Source organism: Odontesthes bonariensis, chromosome 2 (assembly GCF_027942865.1).
Source record: "Odontesthes bonariensis isolate fOdoBon6 chromosome 2, fOdoBon6.hap1, whole genome shotgun sequence".
NCBI lineage: Eukaryota > Metazoa > Chordata > Actinopteri > Atheriniformes > Atherinopsidae > Odontesthes > Odontesthes bonariensis.
The window spans coordinates 29,921,091-29,934,398 of NC_134507.1; the positions used below are offsets into that span (position 1 = coordinate 29,921,091).

A 13,308-nucleotide genomic window follows, 5' to 3' on the forward strand; every position below is an offset into this window, starting at 1 on the left:
CCACCACCATTCACTCACACCAGCATTACTCTTCAGCTCCTCTTTCAGTTCTCTGATCTTCTTCATGGCCGTTGTAAACGTCCCATCAGCTGCAGTGTTCCCGGGTATAAATGTACAACATTTTTCCCCAACCATCTGGCAAACACCACCTTTCTCTGCTAATATCCAATCTAAAGCTTGTCTGTTCTGCCAAGCCATCCTACTCGTCTCATGTAGTTGTTCTCCACAGGCTGCAAACCCTTCACTCGTGTAGTTAAGAATTATCTGTTGGTTGTAGTATATGTAATTAATCCACTCCACATTTTGTTAATTGTGATCCACGGCAAAATAGACTCAAATCCGGCTGCCATCTCACTGCGTGCTTTGAACTCAAAAGGAATCCCTCTTGGCTGCCCTATTGCATCCAAGTAAACGTGCTTATCCATGATGTAGTTACCACTAGATCTTTTAACTCTCCCTTTTTCCACATCCAACCCTAGCATCTCGTTTACCTTGTCATACACTAACACAACCCATGTTTTCATCCTCACAAGTGCACAAAGCCCTATCCACATGTTGGGTAACACATTTAACAAAACATGATCTCCACACATTCAGTAACTATTAGCTATTGGGTGTGTCTGATCCCCAAACAGGTAGAGAGTCGGAATTATCATTTCTATATTTTCACATTTTTGATCCAAAGGAACCGGATTTTCAAACCACACAGGTGTACTAATAAATATTGGTTTCATATTTGCGTGTGGAAACCAAGATAAAACCCATGCGACATTGCATTTAACAGTAGTATTACCTACGTGAGTTCCACTGTCATTATTAAATCCATCACTTGTAAAGCATTCACACTCACTATCGTAGTCTACTTTATAATCAGTCGGAGGCCATCCTGTGTTGTACTAAGATTAAATTCAGCACAAGAAGACTCCAATTTGTGGCCCTTCCTATTTTGAAAACAATTATGTAATTTATTTGGCCCAAACATCAATCTCCACTTAATACCACACATAGGAAGCTTAAACAATAACTATTTATCCTCTTCAGGTGTAAACCTACCTTCCCTGCATTCCCGTTGCTGGACCACCGCACAGTCCCTGAAGGTGTGTGGTTCTGGAACAACAACAGGCAATGCTCCTGGAGCGTCTGCGCAAATGAGACAGTCCGTCTCTGTCAGTTCTCTTGTAGTGTACCATGCCCATCTATACCACATAAACCATCTTCCACAGTTACACTGTTTTCCTGTCTCTACCTGTGCATGTACACTCCGTATGTTCTTGGATTAACATGATTATTCTGTCCTGTAGTGCTAATGGTATCAAGTCCCCCTAGACTTTCACGAGAAATCTTTCTATTCTTACAACCATTGTGAACAACTTCTTTCTGACCCGAGGACAACATGATCTTACCAGATTGCCCCTTTGTCGTGGCGTCCAGAGGCGATGATTTGGTCGTCTCCTCCAACGGACCCATGATCCACACCTCCTCACACTTCCACCATCCTTTATTCCCACGTACTTAAATTCAAGCTTAACAGATACCTCTTCACGACTAGCTCTAGTGTGTATTGCTGGCAAAGTTCGTGGCGTGGCATGGTCTGAATGGGTGTGTATTGTTACATCATACTCATCTGACCCAGGCTGGCTACTTCCCCTGCGGGGTGGCTTCATCACGGGACCCTTCCAGCCTCTCCTGTTTGTGGGATCCTGTCCAACATCTCCAGGCTTTGCTCTCCTGAGCCCATGCTGTCAGCCAACACCCACACCTGGATGCTCATTAGTGTCAGAAATCTTAACATCTTCCTTTTGTTCATCCTTTCCCTCGGACTTAACTCCGTCTGTGTCTTTAGTCCGAACCTTAGTGCAGTGATTCAAATGGTACCATGTGCTGCTACCTTCCATTTGAACTGCTGTTGACGTTGCTCGCACCATTGTGTACGGTCCTTCTCGTCTTGGCTCAAGCCACTTCCTCCGGAACACTTTGATGTGCACCTGGCTGCCTGGCACCACTGGTCTCTCAACCAGCTGTTCGAGACCTGAGTCTCTGGACTCCTCCTGTCGATAGATTGTTCTGTGGATTGCAGTTAGTTGCTTCATGTAAGCTCTCAACTCTGTTTGCAACTGCTCAAGTGGGGGGCCCTTTAAAGGGACCTCTCAACTGAGGTGCCGGCATGGGTCGACCCGTTAGCATTTCATGCTATGAGTCTGCATACGATAGCTCATTAGTGCAAGCAGCAAAGCATCCAGTTTATTTTAGTTGAAGCACAGATTCAATTCAATTTCACTTTCCAGGTTCCATTGATCCTCTCAACCATCCTTTGACTTTGTGGATGATAAACGGCCCCACAGCGCTGCTTGATTCGCAGCTACTGCAGAATGCCTTTTGCAACTTCCTAAAAAAACACTGAACCATAATTTAAGCTAATCTCTGATGGAATGACGAACAGAGGAATCACTTCTCTTTCCAAAAATTCTACGACTGTCTATCCAATATGTCTGACCAATATCCTTGTGGTGGCGTGACCTCTGGCTCCAGTGACACCATTGGTGACAAAACAGCAAGCTGGTACCTTGATGCTACTTTCGCTGCTTCATCAGCCACGTTATTACCTTTACTGACCATTTCGTTACCTTTACGATTATTTGACACTTTATCACCGCCAGTTTCGCGGGGAGCATCATGGCTGCAATCAGCTCCTTCATTTGGACCTCATGTCGCACTGGACTTCCGTCTGCCCTCCTGAACCCTCTCTGCTTCCAAACTGCTCCAAACAAATAGCAAATATCATGAGCATATGCAGAATCTGTGTACACATTTGTAACCTTACCTTTCGCCAGTAGACATGCTTCCGTTAATGCCTTCAGTTCAGCCAACTGTGCCGAACATGGCCGTTCACACTTCTCAGCTTTCACCGTCACAAAGTTTCCACCTTCCTGCTTCACAACTGCAAAACCTGCATGATTACCCAAATGATCTCACAACATGATCCATACACAACATAAGTGACGTCAGCCTGCACAAGTGGGGTTGCTTCTAAGTCAGGTCTCAGTTTAATCTATCTCACAGCTTCTGCCACACGCTCATGTGGTTCTCCTTCAAACTCACGTGGAATGACATCTGCAGGATCTGATGTAGTACACTTCTGTATTCTCACATCTGGATGTGTCAAAAGATGCACAACCTGCAAACATCTTGTCTGAGTCACAACATACCTTCTCTGATTTATTAGTTCTGAAATCTTATTTACAAAATAAAAGCCTGTGAGCAGCGGACCTTTACAAAATAAAAGCCTGTGAGCAACAGACTTTTACAATAATTAAATAAATAATGAAACAGGGGTGGTCCATGGCGTAGTGGGTTGAGCAGGCGCCCCATGTATAAGAGGCTATAAGCCGCTTTTGGGCTGTAGGAACCTTTGGCAGTTCTAATAACCTTTTAATCCACGGGGCCGTTTTCTCCCGCATTCGCACATACAGGAACTCGGGACCATCTCCCTCAGTTCCTATAACCATTTCAGCTCCTTCTCCAAGGCTGGGTCTTTTCATGGTTCTATAGGAACACATCTGACGGAGGTGTTTGGTGGTTGGTAGCTCCGCCCCATGTCATGCTGTCACGGCTGAAATGTTTCCTCATACAACACGGACACAACCGGCGGGTGTTTAATAAGTTAAACTTACACGTTGTCTCCTTTGTCTGCACCGCTCTGCTCTCCTTCCTTCATGAAATGAAAAAGTATGGCCTGCGCTCCATCCTTCGTCTCCTGACTCTCTCTGTGTGCTCTTCCAGCCTCGATATTAGACGCCTGATGTGATCGTCCATGATTTATATCACCATCATGCAGACCATGAACACGGTGGCCTCCCTGCTCTCCATGTTAGCTTCTTTGTGGTGTTTTTCTTCTCTCCTTACTTTTACCGGGTTTTGTTTTGTTTTGTTTTGTTGTTGAATGTGGCGCTAAAGTAACACGTCGCTGACGCAGACGGCTGCGCGCGGCGCATCAGTCCCGACTCATGTGGGAATGCAGACTGAAACAGTTCCGTTGGGGAAGGATAGTTATCAGAACGAAATTCGAGTAGGACCGTTCTTATAACTGCGTTCTTAGAACGGCTCTGTCCAAAAGCGGCTATAGTCCTCGCTGCAGCTGGCCCCTGTTTGAGTTCTGCATTGGATGGCCCTGTGCTGCATGTCGTTCCCCCTCTCTCTGCCCCCTGCTTCCCGTCTCTCTGAAATTTCCTATCAATTAAAGGCACAAACGCCCCCCCCCCCCATTTAAAAAAATAAAAAAATACAACCTGCGTTAATGCGCAATAAAATATTTATCGACGTTAAATAAATAACGAGTTAACTCGCCCAGCCCTAATTATAATATGAATAATAAGAAGGAGAATGATTGGATTTTTTTGCTGAGTTTGATACCCGCCAACCTTTTTGTTCAAACAGCCAATGATGCTGTGACTGTTTTCACCATCTTCATCTGTTATTTCTGCCTCCCTTTAGGACCCCGTCATGATAACACGGTTCAGCAACATGTACCAAAGTGTGTGCACGTACCAAGAGTTTTACTACAAAACGTTTCAGCTGACCGACTGCCTGCCTGGCGTGGACCCGACCGTCAGCTACCCCGTGGCTGTGAGCTGCCACTGCGGCGGCTGCGCCATGGACACGTCCGACTGCACCTTCGAGAGCCTGCAGCCCGACTTCTGCATGAATGACATTGATTTTTACTACAGTCTCAAGTAACAAAACGTAGCGCATATAACCCTGCAATTAGTTTGGTTTGCTGTCTTTGAGAAAAGGATCCTTTTTCTCTTGTGAAATTAAAGTTAAACTTCCATAAAGCCAAAGATTTGTCATTCACTGGTGCGATCAACCACTTCAAGCAACCAGTAAGGGATGCATTTGTTTCAATTTTGACCCGTCAATTCTATTTTTGAGCCACTAGATACACCACCGTAGAGCCCATTTTGACATATTTAAGAGAAAACTACAAGTTCATAAATCATTTATGTTTTTATAGCAGCAACACTTAAAGTAAACAGTTCACCACCACACTGAAAAAGAATAAACAGTTTATTGTTTACTTTATGAATTGTACACACATAGAATATCCAAAAAGCAAAAACAACCCCCATGTGTTGCTTGTTTGAGCAGGGAATTAAGATTTAAAAGCACCTTTTAAAGTACCTTTATGCGACCTGAATGTTGCAGAGAATGTATTTCATCTTTTTATCTGCGGCTCAGGAGATGGAGCCATCATCTTCAAAGCGGCTGGTCAGTAGTTTGATCCCCATCTTCCTCAGAAAGACATAAAACACCGCATAGACTAAAAAGTGCCGGTGTGATGCTCATATTTAAAGCTGGAATAGTGTCCTGTAAGGCGAAGGATACTTGTAAGGATTGGAGGATTTGCTGAATAAAACAACATCGGTCTTAAAGATGCGATTCTTGAGTTACAATAAATATTTATTAACAAAAGGTGGTTAAATGCGATCCAGGAAATGATTAGTTCTGCCATTAGGACATTTAAAGGAGACACAAAAAAAGAGAGTTTGGGTTTCCTGAAGTTAAAAACACACCCGGGCTCTTTGTTTTGTGGTACTGATATGTTCTGCTGTCAGTTGTACTGAACAACCCACCTTACATCCCTCACAGCCTCAGAGGATACAAAAGCCCAGCGGATTAACTTAATATTTCAGGTTATGTGTGCAGTAGCCTCTTTTTATCAGCCTTCATTACCAACTTGGTCCAGTTCAATGAAAAAAAAAAGTGCCTTAAATAGGGATCAGTTCCAGCTCTTTGTGGCAGAACCAAAGACAGTTTAGTTTTTTAACATAATCGATCATTTATTTGCTGTTTAGCACGAGCTCACACTAACAGTTTAGGTAATGAAGTTAGATAACTTCCAGTGAGTTATTACAGTTACTTCTGGAGGGATTAACAGTCAGTGGGGTTACATGGCACTGAAAGATTATTGGGTAAATTACAATCAGACTGAGTTATTAAGTGCATGTAGACACCTTAATCTGACAAGAAATTGGATTGGATCGGATTAAGACCCCGAGATAACTGGGTTGAAAGTCACTCTAAACCTGCTTGTAGACGCTGAAGCACGTGGTGAATTAGACTTTGCGTTCTGAGCATGCTCCAGATGTTTTCCCGGGGTCGTGACCCGGGAAGTCAAAGGAGACGATATTACTGTTGTTGTCGCCGTCAGAAAGAAACAAACAACGCGATGGAGAATGCTCCGTTGGGCATCGAGTTTGTGCAACAAGCAGCTCATCACAGACCAAATGTAGAGGGACGTAGCTTCATCTTGCTCTGCGTTCTCCATCTTTCTCCAATGCCTGAGTTTGTTGTTGTTGTTGGTGGTGAAGAGGTCAACAGGAAGTGGCTCTATTAGCAATAGTTGGAATGGGTACAGCGCCACCTATCATACCGGGGTATGACAGGCTTTGTGCCTCTGATTCCATTCATTCAACGCCATATATCCAAGGAGAATTACCCTTGCTCAACTCATTCTTATTGTAATTTAGCCAATAATCTGATCCTTTCAGTGCCATATGACCCCACTGAGTGGTGTTATGACATTATTTTAATTGTATTTGGTCAACCGGCAGCTTTGTAGATGAGCTGTTTGACAATTCTCTCCTTAGTCCAGCTACGCTGCTGCCTCTGGTCCTCTGGTCAGTCTCACCCGCTGTGTTTATTAGCATGTTTCTAATAAAGGATCCTAGTAAAAGAATATAAAATGCAGTCATAAATGGTGCGCATGCACCACTAGGAGTGATGCTGTGTACATCTACTTGATTCATTACTGCTCTCTGGTTCTGACAACTTACAACTTAGAGTACTGAACAGTTTCCCTTGTGGGATCAATAAAGTAACTCAATCTATACATATGGGAAGAGAACTTGGATGTTATCGGTGTGACTGAACGGCTTCCTTATGTTGCACAACAGCCAGCATGACAGCATGTGTTTAGCAAACGTAAAAACCATTGAAGCCCATCAGCCTTGGTGGTAGAACTTCTTTGGGAGCTCCTTCTTGTCCAGAAACCGTCACGGTAGGGAGAAGCCTAACAAAAGAGGCACACCCCTAAAAACAGCCTGGTTGTGAGGAGCATTATTTCAATACAAGCACACCAGCCAGAGCCCTGTGATATTTAGACTGAGGTTTGTCTCGTCCATTTCAATAGAATCTCAGAAACTGTGACAACGAGTTAAAAAAAAAAGGGGAATAATATGTCTTACTTTCTTTAAAACTGTCACAATCAGTCACACCAAGTGCAGCTAAACTTACCCAATAACTTATGAGTCAATCGAGCAGATAAGGAGAATACAGTTTATCTACACTCCTCCATCTTTTTTCTCTTCCTTCTCTCTCTCTGCCTGCGTGAAACTGCTCGTGTGCATGTTGTCTTCATGCTCGTCTGATTTGGTCAGGAAAGAGAAAAAAGGGGATTTAAATTGGCGTAAGTGCTGTAAATCTACTGTTTGGAGAAATATAACCTCATGAATTCATTGTATTTGATAGCTGAACTGATATTATTTAGAAATAGATTGATTTAAAGACTCTAAATTGTTCCAAAGGAGTGAATGTGAGCCTGCAGGGTTGTTTGTCCCCCTCTCGCCCAATGACAGCTGGGATAGGCTCCACCCCCTCCGCCACCCTAAATTGGATTAAGCGGGTATAGATAATGGATGGATGGACAGATTTTTTTTTCCGTCTGACTGGAGAATTATACAAAATTTGGACAAATTTTTTTAAAAAGGCATGAAATCCCTATTTAATTAACATAATTAAAAAATCCCAAATGTAAAACATTGAGCCAATTCAAATGCTAAACTGCCCACATCACATCCTTAAAAACTGGACCTGAAATGATTTACTTCAGCATCTCATGTCTAAATCAGTCAACTGTGCAGGAAAGCTGCTGGATATGATTCCACGTTAACGATCGGTTAGATTTAAGCTAAACGTGTAAATATCTTTAGTTCTGTTAACCCGATAAAATCTCAGAAACTGTGCCAACGTGTTAAAAAAAGGGGAATAATATATGTCTTACTTTCTTTAAAACTGTCACAATCAGTCACACCAAGTGCAGCTAAACTTACCCAATAACTTATGAATCAATCGAGCAGATAAGGAGAATACTGCTTATCTACACTCCTCCATCTTTTTTCTCCACCTTCTCTCTCTCTGCCTGCGTGAAGCTGCTGGTGTGCATGCTGTCTTCATGCTCGTCCGATTTGCTGACATCATCACGCTCCATTTTGTAACAGCACAGAAATACCAAAAGTTTGTCACATATGCCTTTCTTCATGAACACGTACAGAACCAGGTCTGCCAGAGGACTGAAGTAAACAGGAATTATGGTCGCGAGTTCAAAGCCTTGATGTTTTCGCAGTTTTTTGGCCAGGGAGAAAATAATGCGCGGCAGAAACAAAAGGGTGTAAATGAACAGCACCAGGACCAGAGTGGCCACGACCCGGCGTTTTTCATCAGCAGGGACGCCGCGAGCAGCCGACAGGGCTTTGAGGGTCCCACCGAGGAAGAACAGGAGGAGGGGGAAAGGAATGAGCAGGAAGCAAGCGATGGTGATTTCAGTCGTGTAAATATCAGCAAAGAAAAAGATGGGGAGGTACAGAAGAGGAAGCATCCAGACCACCACGCAGACCACCACAGACGTCTTGATGTTTCGTCTGAATCTGTACCACAGCGGCCAGGCCATCATCAGATACCTGTAAGGACGGACGGACACACGCATGCCACCAAGATTGTTCATCAACTAAATGCTTTTTATGATTTTATCAGCACTGTTTGTTAAATTATTAGGCATCGACCAAATGCTTTAATCGGTTTTATCAATGCTTGATTCTCAGTGATGATTTTATGTTTTTATTAAACACTTTGCTGCTGCTACGTGTGCTTAAAGAATAGCTATGCTGATCCTCAGAACTACTTCTACTTGTATCTTACTATTTCCTACCAGAGATGGGACCAAGTCACACATGTGCAAGTCTCAAGTAAGTCCCAAGTAATTTTTTCTTGGTCAAGTCAAAGTCAAGTCACCTTATTATTGCAATTTTATCTGCAGAATCTGATCTTAATAAAGTGAAAAGACAAGATATAAGTAACTGTCAGTAAACATCATTGGCCAATGTGTCCAACCTGTCCACCCCGTATCATATCAAGCTAACGTTAGCTAACTACCGACTAGGCTAACAGGATAATTTTAGCTCATTTGACAAGCACTTACTGGTCAGAATGGATCTTCAAATGACGAACAAAGTTCGAAGTTATGCTAGATGCTTAACACTCAAGTCATTCAAGTCATCGTGTCTCAAGTCAAGTCAAGTGCCGAGTCTTCAACTTCCAAGTCCGAGTCTCGAGTCTTTTATTTTTTGTCAAGTCCAGTCACAAGTCATCAAAACAGCGACTCGAGTCCCCATCTCTGTTTCCTACCATCATTGCTGCTCTCTCTATTATGAACTAACACTGTTTTAATATGTCGTTTTTAATTGTTGATGATTTTAGTGTTTAACATTCCATGTTTTTTTTAGGGTGCCATTGTACAACTGGCCACCAGGATAACAGATGAAAACTAGCCTTTGGCTAACTCTGGCATGTTACAGATGTACTGTTATTAATATGCACTGTCCTGTTAATACAATTGAATTGAATGCTCAGACACACTTCTGTCAGCGGATAGTTACCTTTCCATGGAGATGACCACCATGAAGCAAATGCTGATCATCATACCAATCTGAAGAATGTAAAGGAATATGTCACACGTCTTCCAGTCAATGACCGCCACCAACACAATCAAGCAGCACAGCTGGATAACGTCGGTAATGAGAAGGTTGATGACATAGATCGGAGCAACGTGATCATTTCGTATCTGCAGGCAAACAGCAAAACAGAATTAAGCATCTTCTGAACTCCATCTTGGCTAAAACAATTTTTTTTTAACAAACATTACATTACATTACGGTCATTGTGCAGATGCTTTTATCCAAAGTGACTTTCAATAAGTGTGTTCCACATCGGTAGGCATAAGTGCATTTCCTTCCAAAACCAAACAGCTTAGAGCATAACTAGTGCTAGAGTAAGTGCAGTAAGTTAGGTACCTAGACCGATGGGAAGACAATTTAGAAAACAAAGACAATTTATTAAACAAATAAGTGCGTAAGAAGCTAGTATTTCAGTACATTTATATCTGTTTAAGTCCAGTCTGATGCTGCCTTGCAGAACAGAATGATCCCAGTCTTATAAACACTACCCAGCGGATCAGGGTAGTGTTTCCTGAAGAGATGGGTTTTAAGCCTGCGGCGAAAGATGGGCGACCCAGCTGGAGAGCCACAAAACTGCGTTAACTCTCAAATATTTTCATTTACCTTTGTTTTCAGGAACATTAGACATGACACACAACTTGGTTAATCAAACAATTAACCAAAATGTCATGATTATCTGTTCCTAAAGGGTTCCTCTACAGCAGGGGTGTCAAACTGCCCCGTGAAAGGGCCGGTGCTGCTGCAGGTTATTGTTCCAACCCTGCAGCAGCACAGCCGACTTGTTTCATTCAATCAACTAAACTTTCTTGAAATTTGCTGACGACACAGTCTTAGTCAGTTTACTCCAGGGTGGAGAGGTCGGCCATGGGCCAGTTACAACTGACTTTGTGGAGTGGTGTGACGGCCATTTCCTCAAGTTAAATGTTCAAAAAACTAAGGACATGGTCATTGACTTTAGGAAAACACCACATCCAGCTTACCCAACAGTTATTAAGGGTACAGCAGTGGAGATGGTGGATTCATACAAATATTTGGGGACAATAATTGATAAAAACTTGACACATGACCTAAATACCTCAACAATCTGCAAAAAGGCCAGCAGAGATTGTACTTTACATCGGCTCCCGGTCAGATACAGAATAGATTTTAAAGTTCTGCTACTCGTCTACAAATCACGGAATGGTTTAGGTCCAGAATACATGAATGACATGCTGGTAGAGTATAAACCCAGTAGAGCTCTGAGATCTACTGACTCAGGTCAGAGAGTGGAGGCCAGAGTTCAAACTGGACCCGGTGAAGCAGCTTTTAGCTGTTATGCTGCACACAACTGGAACAAACTACCAGCAGAACTGAAATCAGCCCCAACTGTAAGCACTTTTACATCCAGGTTAAAAACATTTCTCTTTCAGTGTGCTTATGGTTGAGTTTATATTTTTCTTTTTCCCCTCTTCTTTGATTGCTTTTAACTGTGTTTTAATTTTAATTCTGTTTTTTTTATTCTCTTTAAATTGCTTGTTTTTCTGTTCTTTTAAATGTCTTGTCTTTATGTAAAGCACATTGAGTTGCCTGTGGTATGAAATGCGCTGTATAAATAAAGATGCCTTGCCTTGCCTTACTTTCTGCGCAAACTAAAATCTTTCAATGTTGATGAGACCTTAATGGTTTTGTTTTATAGATCTTTTATTGAGTCAGTTTTAACTTTTTGCTTAATCTCATTTTATGGAAATTTGTCAGTTAAAAACAAAAATTGTGAGAGACGCCAATAAGATAATTGGCATGCAGCAGCTCTCTCTCAGAGATCTTTGACAGACGAGTCTTACAGAAGGCTCGGTCCATCTTGTCTAGCGTTGATCACCCATTGTTGGAGGAATTCATTTCTCTGGACGGAGATATAAGCTACCTCGGGCACGAACAAATAGGTATAAATCTTCCTTTGTTCCACGTGCAATCAATGCAATCAATTTGCACAATCCTTAAATGCACTGTTCTTGTGGCATCTTTTATCTTTTATACACTTTATTATACTCTCTGATATTTATACTCTTACTCTGTTTAGGATTGTTCAAATCAAGTTTGGTTGTGCTATACTCTGCGACATTGTTTTATGTCACTGTTCTATTTATTGTTGTTGTATTAGTTGCACTGCCAATGAAAATCACATTTCCCCTGGAGGGACAATAAAGCTCTGAGCTGAACTGAACTGAACTGGTTAAGACCTTCAGTGCAGACAGTTCAGCTGATTGAATGAAACAGGTCAGCTGTGCTGCTGCAGGGTTGGAACAATGACCTGCAGCAGCACCGGCCCTTTCACGGAGCAGTTTTAGACCCCTGCTCCACAGTTTAAAAATGTCTGCACACGACAGGCACAAGAAACACACTAAATATGTTTTAGTAATGACATACATACCAGTGAATAAACAGCAAAGATGGCCACGAGGGTCAAAGGAAGGCCAATGCAAGCGATGGTCAGAGTCAACACGTAGAAGACAAACCCAGTTTCGCCTGAGTAGCAGCCCTGGCTGAATCTCCGGTGGGAGTACAGGGTGTTCACGGGGCTCTCCGGTGAGGCATCGTTGTTGTACAGATCTCCCATTCTTCCGCCTGATGTTTTAAAGATAAGGTTGTGAGAAGGCAGAAAGTTACATTTATTTAAACGTTTGCCTTGTGTGGTTCTGTGGTTCTGCGGTTCTGCTTTATTTTTACTTCTGTACGATTCACTCAGACTCCGAATCACATTCTTCTGTTTTCTTTGATTTTCTCGTCTAATATTTTGAAGCTCATCGAACTGCTGAAACATTGTGTTGAACAGCAGTTTCTGACAGATTTTAGGGTGAAATATTTTGAATATCATCAGTTATATTATATTGAAGTGAGAGGTTCAGAAAGCCTTTTGTTCCCACAGCTATAAGGCTTTTAACAGTGACTGCTGAGTTCTTCTCAAATTGATTGATTGATTTTTTATTTATTTATTTGTTTATTTAGTCATTTATTATTATTATTAGTTAGTAATAGTATTTTTACTAGAATTGGTATTATTATTGTTGTTGTTAATATACAATCATTGTAAATATTTATATATTTTTTGAGCTACTTGACTAATTTGAATTTCCCCATTTGGGGGATGAATAAAGCATTTTTCTATTTTTCTATATCGACACAGAAAACAGTTATTTTGAGAAACATGCAATAATGAGAAACATGCAATAATATCGAGCTATATGTAATCAAACATGCTCTAATTTGCGAAGGCAGCGGGGTGTCAATCTTTGACCTTGAGGTTTGGACACTTAATAAAAGTTAATTGAATTAAACAACATTAATCCATGAAAAATAATGAAAATAATTGCAATATTATACAAAATGCATAGCTGAAAGGTAAAATGTTGATTTCACCTTGAAATATTTGAAACATAATCAGTTAATTTCCTACAAAAAGGTAAAACTTTGTAACACTACCTCATCATTAACTCATGTAACGTGGTTTAAACACATAACTATTTACCCAAAAGTCCACAGCTGT

At 41.7% G+C, this 13,308-nt stretch overlaps 2 protein-coding genes across 2 annotated transcripts in view; one reads left to right on the forward strand and one right to left on the reverse strand.

Moving 5' to 3' along the window:
* The window catches only part of lhb (luteinizing hormone subunit beta), a 155,353-nt gene extending 150,515 nt beyond the window's left edge, over nucleotides 1-4,838 (forward strand). Inside the window, exon 4 of the mRNA XM_075481093.1 lies at nucleotides 4,492-4,838. Within this exon, the coding sequence (XP_075337208.1) occupies nucleotides 4,492-4,734 (243 nt within the window). The 3' untranslated portion in view covers nucleotides 4,735-4,838. The remainder of the gene's footprint in view (nucleotides 1-4,491) is intronic.
* Nucleotides 4,839-8,155: 3,317 nt separating this feature from the next.
* On the reverse strand, nucleotides 8,156-12,381 carry LOC142387402 (G-protein coupled receptor 4-like). Its single transcript, XM_075472635.1, has 3 exons — nucleotides 12,196-12,381; nucleotides 9,711-9,895; nucleotides 8,156-8,735 (listed from the first exon to the last, which is right to left on the reverse strand). Exons 1-3 carry the CDS (start codon nucleotides 12,379-12,381, stop codon nucleotides 8,156-8,158), a joined length of 951 nt encoding a protein of 316 aa, XP_075328750.1.
* Nucleotides 12,382-13,308: the final 927 nt, after the last annotated feature.